This window comes from Capricornis sumatraensis, chromosome 18, assembly GCF_032405125.1.
Source record: "Capricornis sumatraensis isolate serow.1 chromosome 18, serow.2, whole genome shotgun sequence".
In the NCBI taxonomy this organism is placed as follows: domain Eukaryota; kingdom Metazoa; phylum Chordata; class Mammalia; order Artiodactyla; family Bovidae; genus Capricornis; species Capricornis sumatraensis.
Window position 1 is genome coordinate 40145991 of NC_091086.1, and position 14122 is coordinate 40160112.

Below are 14122 nucleotides of genomic sequence, written 5' to 3' on the forward strand. Positions count from 1 at the left end.
GCCAAAGTGGAAAACTTCATAACTCATGGGACCCAGATAGGACTCAGTGGGCATCACTTCAGTAGTGGGACCAAATTAGATCTTTATTAAGGTTGCCTGGCCTCCACACCTTATAAAACTTAAAAGTAAGCTTGAAAAGGATCAAATTGTTTCCAGGTGACTTGACTGTGTCACAGAACAAAGCTCAAAAATATTTAGTACCCAACAAGAAAAAATTAATACTGTCTGCCATCTAATGGGAAAAAATAAAAACATTTGAATAAGCAGGAAAATATGACCAATAAGAGAAATAACCATAATCAATAAAGAGAAACAGAAATCACATTCTTTAGGATGAAAACAGCAAGGAAAGTGATTTGTATCTTTGCTTTTATAGAATTAATATACCATCAGGAAGCAATGAGGATTTAAGGAATATTATTAACAAAATATAATATAAATGAGGAATGCTTAAGAAGTAACCACAATTGGGTAAGGATTACATTCATGAGTATGATTATTTCATAAAATGTCCTGGAAAAGCATGTGTTTTTTTGAAATCAGAAACCATACTCTTAAAACCTCAATAAGCATAATGCTGCTGGACTGATGTGTCTGACTAGTCTGTTCTTTGGTTACATTACAAATTTGACAAGAACCAGAACAACACAAAATAACAAGAAATGATAACTTAAAGAAAATTTAATCTTCTCACCTAACCATTTTACAGAAGATGTAAGTGAGCCTTGGGTAGATCAAGTAACTTTATTGCTAAACATCTCTATTATTTATTAATGAATATGTCTATTTTCTACTTTGCTGCTGCTAAGTCACTTCGGTTGTGTCCGACTCTGTGCGACCCCATAGACGGCAGCCCACCAGGCTCCCCTGTCCCTGGGATTCTCCAGGCAAGAATACTGGAGTGGGTTGCCATTTCCTTCTCCAATGCATGAAAGTGAAAAGTGAAAGGGAAGTCGCTCAGTCATGCCTGACTCTTAGCGACCCCATGGACTGCAGCCCACCAGGCTCCTCCGTCCATGGGATTTTCCAAGCAAGAGTACTGGAGTGGGGTGCCATTGCCTTCTCCAATTTTCTACTTTAGCTAGCACAAAATACTGTCATGAGCTCCAGGTTCCTCTTCTTGAATGTGTGTGTTCATCTCTGTGCCCTATAGAAGCAGAAGACTGACATACGTTAGCACAAGGACCAGCCATGAAAGTTATGTTTTGTTTCTAAATCCTGGGTCTAGAATAGTCTTGTGATCCACCTTCTTTCTGGCAGAAATCCCTATTCTGTAACCAGAAATTTCATTATTTGAAATTTTATTTTGTTTTTACAAAATTCATTGAACATTTGTAGAATTGCAAAAGTTTCGAAACTGAAGATATCCACATTTTCCCCCTTAAGAGGTTTATTTGTTTAATTAATTTATTGATTTTAACTGAAGGATAATTACTTTACTATATTATGATGGGTTTTGCCATATATCAACATGAATTAGCCACAGGTATACATGTGTCCCCCTCATCTTGAAGCGCCCACCCAATCCCCACCCTATCCCTCTGGGTTGTCCCAGAGCACAGGTGTGGGGTGCCCTCCATTCATTGAACTTGCACTGGTCATCTATTCTGCATATGGTAATGTACATGTTTCAATGCTATTCTCTCAAATCATCCCATCATAGCCTTCTCCCATTGAGTCCAAAAGTCTGTTCTTTACATCCGAGTCTTCTTTGCTGCCCTGCATGTAGGATCGTCATTACCGTCTTTATAAATTGCATATATATGCATTGCTGCTGCTGCTGCTAAGTAGCTTCAGTCATGTCTGACTCTGTGCGACCCCCTTAGACGGCAGCCCACCAGGCAGGCTCCTCTGTCCCTGGGATTCTCCAGGGAAGAATACTGGAGTGGGTTGTCATTTCCTTCTCCAATGCATGCATGCATGCTAAGTCACTTCAGTCGTGTCTGACTCTGTGTGACCCTATGGACAGCAGCCCACCAGGCTCCTCTGTCCATGGGATTTTCTAGGCAAGAATACTGGAGTGGGTTGCCATTTCCTTCTCCAATATATATGCATTAATATACAGTTATTATATACAGTAATATACAGTAATTAATTGTCTCTCTCTTCTGACTTACTTCACTCTGTATAATAGGCTCCAGGTTCATCCACCTCACTAGAACTGACTCAAATGCCTTCCTTTTTGAGGCTGAGTGATATTCCGTTGTGTATATGTACAACTTTCTTACCCATTCATCTGCTGATGAACATCCAGGTTGCTTCTATGTCCTAGTTACTGTAAATAGTGCTGCAATGAACATTGGGGTACATGTGTCTCTTTCAATTCTGGTTTCCTCGGGGTGTACGCCCAGCAGTGGGATTACCAGGTCATATTGCAGTTCTATTCCCAGTTTTTTAAGAAGTTTTCATACTGTTCTCCATAGTGGCTGTACCAGTTTGCATTCCCACCAACAGTGTAAGAGGGTTCCCTTTTCTCCACACCCTCTCCAGCATTTGTTGTTTGTAGACTTGTCGATGATGGCCATTCTGGCCAGTGTGAGATGATACCTCACTGTGGTTTTGATTTGCATTTCTCTAATAAGGAGTAGAGTTAAGTATCTTTTCATGTACTTATTAGCCATCCATATGTCTTCTTTGGAGAAATGTCTGTTTAGGTCTTTTGACCACTTTTGATTGAGTTGTTTTTCTGCTATGATATCCACATTTTTATGGCATATCTAGAAAGCATTGGAACTATTAAAATTACAAATTTGAAACATGTATACTATCATGTAAGAATCAAATCACCAGTCTATGTCCGATGTAGGATACAGCATGCTTGGGGCTGGTGCACGGGGATGACCCAGAGAGATGTTATGGGGAGGGAGGTGGGAGGGGGGTTCATGTTTGGGAATGCATGTACACCTGTGGTGGATTCATGTCAATGTATGGCAAAACCAATACAGTATTTTAAAGTAAAATAAAGTAAAAATTAAAATTTAGAAAAAAAAAAGAAACATGTTTTTAATCTTACAAAACGTAGGATTCAGTTCAGTTCGGTTCAATTCAGTTCAGTTGACTAGATGGACCTTTGTTGGCAAAGTAATGTCTCTAGTTTTGAATATGCTGTCTAGGTTGGTCATAGCTTTTCTTCCAAGGAGAAAGTGTCTTTTAATTCCATGGCCGCAGTCACCATCTGCAGTGATTTTGGAGCCCAAGAAAATGAAGTCTCTCCCTGTTTCCATTGTTTCCCCATCTATTTGCCATGAAGTGATGGGACCAGATGCCATGATATTAGTTTTTTGAATGTTGAGTTTTAAGCCAACTTTTTCACTCTCCTCTTTCACTCCATCAAGAGGCTCTTTAGTTCCTCTTCACTTTCTGCCATAAGTAAGATTACTTATTACAAAAAATAACAGAATCCCATTTGTTTCTTCATAATCAAAGCAAAGGATTTTGTAAATACAAGATAATCACCCGTAGGCAATGGAATTGTCTCTTTTTGATGATACTTTTAATTTATTTTTCTCTATAGTAAAAAACAGTCAATTACAAAAATTAATACAGCAGAACTTAACTTGATGACAAACGTCCATCTAGTCAATGTCAATGCTATGATTTTTCCAGTAGCCATGTATGGATGTGAAAGTTGAACTATAAAGAAGGCTGAACACCAAAAAATTGATGCTTTCCAACTCTGGTGTTGGAGAAGACTCTTGAGAGGCCCTTGGACAGCAAGGAGATCAAACCAATAAATCCTAAAGAAAATCAGTCCTGCATATTCGTTGAAAGGACTGGTGCTGAAGCTGAAACTCCAATGCTTTGGCCACCTGATGCAAAGAACTGACTCACTGAAAAAGACCCTGATGCTGGGCAAGATTAAAGGCAAGAGAAGGGGACAACAGAGAATGAGATGGTTGGATGACATCCCCGACTCAATGGACATGAGTTTCAGCAAGCTCCAGGAGTTGGTGGCAGGCAGGGAAGCCTGGTGTGCTACAGTCCATGAGGTCTCAGAGAGTCAGATATGACTGAGTGACTGAACTGAACTTAATTAAAAATATTTGTTGGTGATATGAGAGCACAATGAATGGAACAGTTGAAAAGAATATCACAGTATATTTTTAGAACTATTTTTCTATCCCTTAAAAATATACTGATGATTGTTTCTTCTAAGATTTATATACTTGGGCAGTTACAGGACCCAAGCAATCCATTCTGAAACACTGAGGTAATGCAAGAATCTTACTTTGAATTATCTAGCAACTGTTAAAGGTGAATTTCTCAACCAGAAAGATAATGTTGTATTTCTCACTAATGCAACCTGCAGAAGACTCTTGAGAGTCCCTGGGACTGCAAAGAGATCAAATCCATCAATCCTAAAGGAAATTAGCCCTGAATATTCATTGGAAAGTCTGATACTGAGGCTGAAGCTCCAATACTTTGGCCAGCTGACATGAAGAGCCAACTCATTAGAAAAGACCCCATTGCTGGGAAAGATTGAAGGCAAAAGGAGAAGTGGGCAGCCGAGGATGAGGTTAGGTTAGGTAGCTTACTAACTCAATGGACATGAATCTGAGTAAACTCTGAGAGACAGTGGAGGACCGAGGAGCCTGGTGTGCTGCCATCCATGGGGTTGCAAAGAGTTGTATACAACTTAGAGAATAAACAAACAACAAAACAACAAAAAAAAGCAACCAGGCTGTCCAAGAAGTCGCTGACAGTTAAAACTCAGTCCTTCTAAAATTTCTTAAGGGCAAACAGGCTCCAGAAAGCAGAAAGCAAACTCTTACGATACCAGACCACAAGAGAGGCAGGGTGTTTAGAGGCACAAAGGGCTCATGTCGTGTCTCTCACTATTCCAAATTACAAAAACAGACTGTATTCTTCTCTTGATATCTGTTAGTAACAAAACTAAAATAGAAATGCCTACTATGAGAAAGTGGAATTTTCTCTGTTATGTGTGACTCTTTGCAACCCCATGGCCTATACAGTCCATCGAATTCTCCCAGGCCAGAACACTGGAGTGGGTAGCCTTTCCCTTCTCCAGGGGATCTTCCCAACCCAGGGATCAAACCCAGGCCTCCTGCATTGCAGGCCAATTCTTTACCAGCTGAGCCACCTGGGAAGCCCAAGGGGAAAGAATTTGCTAGAAAATTACTTACTCATCGGCAGGAGTTTAAATCACCTGTCACTTGAGAGTGAAGCCATTTTATAAATCCATCAGCAAGTTCCCTTGTCAAGACTAAACTCAAGCTTCTTCTGAATTTCTGAGAGATAACTTTAAAACCACAGTCTCAATTTTTAAATGCTGCATGCTTAATAACATACAGAAGAGTAACTGCTGTTTATACGTGTTTCACATTAGCAATTCATAACTAATGTCACCTGAGAGTTGTTAATCAAGAATCACCAAATGAAGCTCAGCCATTTGTGAAAACTTGTTCATGTGCCTTCCCTTGCTGTCCATAGCGATGGCTGCCTTGCATTCAATCCTTAGATGCTCCTCTGACTTCCTCTCTGTACATCAGTGGTCCCCAACCTCCGGGATCTAATGCCTAACAATCTGAGGTGAAGCTGATATAATAATAATAGAAATAAAGTGCACAATAAATGTAATGTGTTTGAATCATCCTGAAAGCATCCCCCTGACCCAGTCCGTGGAAAAATTTTCTTTCAAGAAATCGGTCTCTGGTGCCCAAAAGGTTGGGGACCACTGCCCAACATCACTGTTGCCATCAGGGCAAGGAAGAAGGAAGGCTCCGTGCTGGGTTTGTGTGGGGGAGAGGGTGAGAAATTCCCTGTCCACAAAAGGGTAGTCTAAACAATTCATTGATACATTTGTTGTCGCTCAGTCATGTCCGACTCTTTGTGACCCCATGGACTGCAGCACTCCAGGCTTCCCTGTCCTTCACCATCTCCTGGATTTTGCTCAAACTCATGTCCATTGAGTCGGTGATGCCATCCAACCATCTTATCCTCTGTCATCCCTTTACACATTTAGTGTTTGGAAATGCAAAACAGCACTGTGCATGGTTTTGGTATCACTGAGAAAGTAAAAACAAAGTTGCTTCCTGCAGGGAAAGATTTTCAGGTTAACTAACCAGATCCTTTCATCTTTGCTACTAAAAAACTCAAATTCAGTCCAGAGAGATTGATTTTTCCCTGAGTAAAACAACTAATTTGTAGCAGGATTTAGACATACTCCAAGTTCCTAAACTCCAAGTCTCATACTATTTCTTCATTTCACTTTTGTTTCCTATGTGCATTCTGCTCTGAAGAAAGAAAGAATTTTGAATATATATTTTATCACAGTATCATGGTTGAATACTTTACATTTGCATTGAAAAGAGTAGCAGTCTAAATCTTGTTAAATAAAAATCAAGAAATGCTATTACTTATGTTTACTATTCGTGTTGATGACAAAATAGGTTAATTAGAATGTCTGTGGGCTTCTACTTAGAACAGGAAGTGTGTTTCTCTGTATGTTATTCAGAGGACTCGTCTCCACTGTCATATAGACTATCTCAAGCACTACCCCGGTGCTCTGTGGACAGAGTTCACAATCCATCTGGGCTATTTGTTTATGCCTTTAGTGTAACTATCACTACACTGGATCATTTGTCAGTCAGTTGTGTCAATGGGGTGGCTTCACCCCTCTGATTGCAAGTTCCTTGAGGTTACAACATAGCGTCTCATCATGATACGTTCAAGCACCTCCATCATGGAGCTTCTTGCCCAACAAGTAGACAGTAAATGTGTGTTGAATTGAACCACAGTGAACAATACTGGACATCATTCTTTAGTTGTTATTGCTTACTACAAGAAGAAAAAGCAAAGAAAGAGAAACAAGACAGAAGAGAGACCAGAGAGGAGGAAAGGAGCAAAAAGAGGACAAGAGGGAGAGGAGAGAGGGGGAGAGAGAAGGAAAGAAGGAAGGGAAAATAAAAAGGGGAAAATGGAAACTACTTACAACAAAGGCAACTTAATCTGTCTGTGAAATTACTATCTCATAGTTCTTGCCCTTCTGGGTACTAGAGTACAAGGGATTAGGCTTATATCATGAAACTAACAAAAATTCAGAGCCTAAATTTCATTTTTGTTATCTTTTGTAAGATTCAACATTTCATTTAAAGAACAAAAGGATTTGTGTTAAGGTTTAACGAATTGTACTTTACAATGAAACCATTAAAACCACAAAAATTTAAAATTTTATTTCCATAAAATTTTAATTTCTATAATATTTTCATATTATTTTCACATATCTATTCTCACATACCCTTATATTTTTCCTTTACTGCCTTATTAATATCCTTGTCCAATAACACTGCATTTGGGAACATAGTGCTCCCATAGTACACATAGGGTTGAGTGGTATCATTTGACAAGTCACACTGCAAGGGGGTGGATACACCATACCCAGAGAGACACCTTAGTTCTTTAGCAAGTTGAACATCAACTCCCCTGCAATCAAACAATACATCATTAGTTAGCACATGCCATCCTATTAGATTTGAGACTTAGGGTTTAGCATGCTTCTAGGTCTTCAGAGAAATCAAACCCATATTGTGCTAGCCTAGCACAAAAAGTAGGAAATAGTAGGAAAATGACTTTTTTTTTTAATATATCTGCAACACTACTTTATGAAAGAGAGATCTATGGGTAAATTGCTTTATCTGAAAGAACATTTAACAAAAAGTTGTTTTGATTGCCCTGATGAATAAATTACAAAGTCAGTATAAATCAGTCATCTCCTAACTTCCCTAACCTCTGTGAAATCAAGAAAATCTTTATGTACAGACACTCAAAAAAATCATTTGCCACCATTCATGAAAAGAATAAGAAATTGATTGTAACAATCACCTGAATCACTGTCTTCCTTAGTATTGATTCTCTTTCACAGTGTTCTTTAAGATTCTAAAAGCACATCATTTCTAACATTTTCATTTCGCTATAAGACATTAAGAGATTCGGGTTTCCTCTCATCACCTCATCACCTCTCCGACCCGCTAATTCTTAGCCTTTCCTCCAACGGGTGAGTGAGTCATTGTTCTGAAGATGAGCAGCTGCTATTCTCACCAAAACACAATGAAGACCCTCCAAGAAAGTGCTAAATTTTCTATTATCCACGAATGGGTGATTGCACAAAGATCTTGGCAAGTGCATCTCAGACTTTAGCGGACCTAAGGATCAGTCAGAGTAATCATTAAAAATACAAATTCCAAGCCCCTGTGTAATTTACCAGGTATGAGGTGTCCCTGGGGGTGGACATTTTTAAATAAGGACAACCAGTAATTCCTGATATAACACACTTGTGGACCGCACTTTGAGAAACAGTGATGGTGACTTGGGAAGCTGACAGTGCTTCTAATCACCAGCCTACTGAAGACCTCTGTAACAGATCCAGAGTGAAAATACCTATAAGAAGGACAATGAATCCAAAGGTTTAGGCGAAAGCATCCAGCCTTGGAATCTGAAATATCCTTAATGAAGGGAAGATAGCTGGAGAAGCAGCGGTAGCTGAGACTTGTCCTGGGCCCCTCTCCTCAGCCCCTTTCACACCCAGACCTACAGACCGCTGGTACCCCACTCGCACTTCCTCTGACATCTACCACCTTAACATACAGTCTGGACATACACTGAAAATTGTGAATAGGTTTAAGTTTGACGGTGCGGGGAGAACAGACTGAAGTACTAGTCAAGTTGAAAGTATTATAGCCAAGAGATCTGGATAAAGAATGACTTGAAACTAAGAAGAGAGAATGAAGTCAGAGGAAAAAAGCCTGAGCCTGGAGTGAGGGGCAGTATCCAGATCAAGTCAGCGACAGAGGGAGTGGGGAGGGAGGCTGAGAAGGTCTGGGCTCCTGCTGTCAGTTGGACATTCCATTCAACTGCCCGTGGTGGGCATTCCAGTCCACTGACCATGCCTAGTTTGTGTGACTGACTTTCACCAGGTAGAACAATCAACAAGGTCACCATAAAATTTCGACCAACACCAGGCCAGTAAAGTGACCAGTGAAAACAATTTCCAAATTTGTGATCAATGGACCCACGTTTCAGGAGAAGAACTCCTTTGGTCTACCAAAATGGTTTGAGTTTCAGTCTCTAATTTCTTCCTTCTCAGATACTCTGGTCTCCACCAAAAGGACACTATTTGGTGAGATGAAGCCATTTTGTTGGTCAGCAGGAGCTCAGAAGCAAGAAAATGTCCCAGTGGTAGAATACAGCATCATCTTCCTCAGCAGCAGCCCATCGCTGGAAGTTTCCAGAGCATTGTGCCAATCGAGTGTTGGAGGGACTTTCATTTAGATACCCTTATGTGAGCCTTATGTGAGAAAATTGCAAACCTGTTTCTTGGACTTGTTAGCCTTACTGTTTCTGATACTTAGGTGCTGTCTCTTAGAGAGCCTGAAACAGCCAAGACATGGCTGAGGACATGGAGGAATCTGCAGGTAAGCGTCACTGGACCCTGAGGAGTTAGATATTTGTGTCTGTGTGACCATATACATATGGTGGGGAATAGTGAGCATGACTGAGGGAGATCTGTACACCTGAAAAGGTTTTATGAAAAATTATATTAAAGTAAGATTGTTTCTCTCTACTCTCCCTTTATTCCAAAATAATAAAAATCACCAGATTATAAATTATAAGTATAAAGGACCAATGATGGACTGGGAGCCTGAGAGATGATTGTGTTTTACCTCTTTAAAAATGTATAGTCTATTTGAAGAGAAAGTGGCTACAACACAAAGGCAGTTTCTTGTTTAATCTCCAGTGCTGGCAGAGTCCTTTGGAAATATTCTGCTTTGCCAAAAACGACTGTATGAAAGGGTGATATTGTTTGATTTGGAGGCTTGTGGAAAATCATTATGTCCAAAAAGGTCCCTCCTACCACCTTGCCATGTGGTGTGAAATTTCTCAGTTCCCTTGACTCAAATATGTCTTTTCAGTTTTCCAACGTGGTTTATTCAAATAATTCCTGGAATGTGCAAGTCAAAAATATTTGGATCATTTTCAGAAAAGAACAAGGTTGCATGAGCATGGTACCAGAAGAGCTGGCAGGCCCAGAAGGGAAGTCAGAGAAAAAGAGGATGTGAATAAATAAGATGGAGGGGAGCATGGAGGAAGGAGGTAGAAAATAACCAGCTCTATTACACTTCTGCCTTCCCCTGCTCAAGTCAGGCATAAGGGGCTCAGTTCATGGAATCTGAGAGCTGAGCCCTGCTAAAGAGGATATAGAGTGATACCTACATGACTGGAGGCATAAATTGGGACATAGCATCTTGTGTCTTCCCCTCCATGTTTAATTTAGGTTTTGAAGCAAAAATACAAAGCATCTTCTATTGTCAAGTATATGAAATATACATGACAGTGTTCCTGCCATCAAAGAGCTGGCAGTCAAGAGGGAAGAGGAGAAAAGTACGAGGAAGGGAGAGAGGGAGAGAGAAAAGAAAGGAGAGAGAAGGAAAGAAGAAGAGAGAGGAGAGAGACAGAGAAGGAGAGAAAGAGAAGATAAAGAGAGGGAGAGAGAAGTGAACACTGCAAAGTAATTAACAGGAGGGCATTTCAGCATGTGTGTGTGGTTTTTTTTTTTTTAATGTTTACAATGTTGTATTAGTTTTTGCCATATTTAATTCTTTTCCCATCCATTTTAGAGATTTTGGGAGATATTAACCTCACTCTTGGCTTGCTGAACAAGGAAGATAATATTAGCAAGGTAAGGAAAACAGAGAAAAATCTCTTCCCCACTCACTTTTTCTAGTCCAGTTATTGCAATATTTCATCTGCATCCTTCTTTGCTTCAGCTTCTTTCGGGCTTCTTAAGTGGTATTCAGTTTTTCAGAAAATGCACTTTTCATGGCAGTCATTTTAATGTTATCATGACACTTGGCATTTGAGGATTCAGAATATCCAGTTGTAGAAGCTAGCAAAAGAATGTCCCCTTCCATATCCTTATGCAGATAGATGTGGAAAGAGGGGGATGTCAGAGTCACAACCACGTGGGTTAGAGCCTACTCCTGTGTACTCTGAGGGTTAGCAGACATTTTTTGGTGCAGACCAAATGTTTTATGAATGTTTGGGATAGGACCAAATGACCTGCAAGGAATTTGAGGGCTCCTATGAGAAAATTCCCAAAGATCAAACCAGTCAATCCTAAAGGAAACCAACCCTGAGTAATTCACTGGAAGGAATGAGGCTGAAGCTGAGGCGCCAACACTTTGGCCACCTGCTGGGAAGAACTAACTCACTGGAAAAGATCCTGATGTTGGGAAAGGTTGAAGGCAGGAGAAGGGGGTGACAGAGGATGGCGTGGTGTGTCCATCATGGACTCGATGGACATGAGTTTGAGCAAACCCCGGGAGACAGTGAGGGACAGGTGTGTTGCAGTCCGTGGGGTCGCAGAGAGGACAGCACTTAGAAACAGAACAACAGACAGCAACGGCCCATCTACAGTGCTGTTTCACAATAGAGATGGATTTCTCTGAGACTTGAAGGTTTTTCTGGCTTCAATAACCTTTCATAAAATAACAATGCTATCCTTCATAGAACACGTATCTAGGGCACTTGATTCTTTCCAAACAATTATGCACTGTATTATGCTCACTCCTCACAACTTTGTGATATAGGTATTGTTCTTTCCATTTGACAGCTAAGAAAATTGAGGCCCAGAGAAGTAACATGCTTGAGAACCGTAGACAAGCCCATCTGACTCCAAAATAATGCTCCTAATCATTATTCAATGTAACCTCCCTGTGAAGGGCAGTGCCTACACCTTTATCTCTTAATCCAGTGGTTCTCAACCCTGACTCCATATTAGAATCCTGTACGCAAAGTGAGTTATCTCACACCTTAAACACAGGCATAGTACCTCAAGGTAACTATGAGGCTCTTGGAGATTTCAGAAGACCAGTCTCTCATCTTCCAAAGGCCTTGTGGCCATCTAAGAGATTGAGAAGAGCTCTCACACACAACATCTGCTCAAGCCATGTCGTTCCCAGAGGCTGCAGCTCTGTGGAAAGGAGTTCACAGCTTCTCCTCCACAAAGGCATAGATGGAGCAAGGGTTTACAAATCCCCTTTAGGAATGAGTTGCATAACTTCGCAGCCTCTTTGGGAATCACATCATATTCCTTAATGCTATAGGTGCTCTTTGGTAGTAAAAACAACAATTAGGGTGATGGGCATTTCCATTGCCCTGAGGGCCCTACAACAGAGAATTTCAAGAGACTTTAGTATGTCAAGTAGCCCATTCCTGCCTTCAGTTAGATATTGCCTTAGAAATATAATCATATTAAAACAGGTTTTAGAATGAACTTTGCATTACCTATAAGCCTTTGATTCCTAAAGATGCATATTATGTTAAGTGCATGTGTGCTCAATCATGTTCACTTCTTTTTTTTTTTTAATTTTAAAATCTTTAATTCTTACATGCGTTCCCAAACATGTCAGGTTCACTTCTTTGCTACACCATGGACTGTAGCCTGCCAGGCTCCTCTGTCCTTGAAATTTTCCAAAACAAGAATACTGGAATGGGTTGCAATTTCCTACTCTAGGGAATTTTCCGGACCCAGGGACCAAACCCATGTCTCTTAGATCTCCCGCATTGGCAGGCAGATTCTTTACCACTGTGCCATGTGGGAAGCCCATATTATGTTAAGGAAGCCTCAATTAGGATATATAAAATCTCGTAGAGATACATTCAGAGAAGGCAATGGCACCCCACTCCAGTACTCTTGCCTGGAAAATCCCATGGAGAGAGGAGCCTCGTAGGCTGCAGTCCATGGGGTCGCAAAGAGTCGGACACAACTGAGCGACTTCCCTTTCACTTTTCACTTTCATGCATTGGAGAAGGAAATGGCAACCCACTGCAGTGTTCTTGCCTGGAGAATCCCAGGGACAGGGGAGCCTGGTGGGCTGCCATCTATGGGGTCACACAGGGTTGGACACGACTGAAGTGACTTAGCAGCAGTAGCAGGGATACATTGCTTAGTTTAATGGTATTATTCATCTGGACATTATCTGACTCTTTTAGTTTTGCAACTCAAATTTCTGTGTATAACTTTGTATGTTCACAGGAAGACATTTATGGTCATCTCACTTCCATTATTCAGAATACCGACATCTTGGATGATGCAATTGTCCAAAGGTTGATTTATTATGCTTCTAAGGACATGAGAGATGACAATGTAAGTTTGATCCTTAATGATGCATCAGTGTCAGGGCCAGTAACAGGTCTTTATGTGATGCAACTGCACCCATGTAGGCATCCAGAAACTTTTTTTACATCACTACAAGGACCATAGATCACTTCTATTTGTTTTCCATGGTAACTTGGATATTATTTACCCCATCACAGATGAGGAAACCAAGGTAGAGCTTTGAAAAGTTTTAGAAGTAATATTTCATTCACTTTTAGATAAGGATGTTGGTGCTTAGAGAAACTGTTTGCATAGTAACACAGCTATCTATCAACAAAATGAATAAACTAGAACCCAAATTTCTTGGCTCCCATGTGAATTCCTATCTCTTCATATGCCTAATTGTCCATGTATACTAGGCACTGTATCTGAAAAGTTATTTGTAGAAGTAATTTGAGTCTTACATTATTTCCTTCCAGAAAGGATTTTTGCTTGTTTACCTGCCAAGGCACAAGCAATCTACTTTCAGGGCTTGGGATTTTTCTGGGCAACTTCCGTGACTCAATAGTCTATGGAGAGCCAATTTAACCTTCCATATCAGTGCAGCCCTTTGGGGTCTTAAGCCTGAAAAGTAAAACATAGGATGACCAGGGTCTCACTATTGGTTGGCCCTGAATTCTGACTATTGTCCCGAAAAGCTGCAAAGCATTCTCAAAGGCAGGGTTTATATCTCTGGATTTCCAGTCTTGTCCAGATTTCAATACAGTAATTCATTCCACCTTATATTGTGATTGTCTTTGATGTTTCTATGAGTATATTTTTTAATATCTTGCCCAGCACTTTTTCTTCTCCTCAGCAGGAAAATGGATCAAATTGACTTCATTCACCATTACCAAAAGCAAAGGCCCCTCCAAATATCTCCATTAAGGATAATTAGATCAGGACAATACTAAAACTCAAAGCTCTGGACTCCCAGCCCATTTTTCTTTCTCCATTCCCTTCAGT

At 40.4% G+C, this 14122-nt stretch overlaps 1 protein-coding gene across 1 annotated transcript in view; it reads left to right on the plus strand.

Annotated features, from left to right (window-relative positions):
* The first annotated feature begins 9403 nt into the window (after positions 1–9403).
* MROH2B (maestro heat like repeat family member 2B) overlaps positions 9404–14122 on the plus strand; it is a 75817-nt gene continuing 71098 nt past the window's right edge. The window contains exons 1-3 of the mRNA XM_068990520.1: positions 9404–9431; positions 10635–10696; positions 13055–13165. Coding sequence (XP_068846621.1) covers positions 9404–9431; positions 10635–10696; positions 13055–13165 — 201 coding nt within the window. The remainder of the gene's footprint in view (positions 9432–10634; positions 10697–13054; positions 13166–14122) is intronic.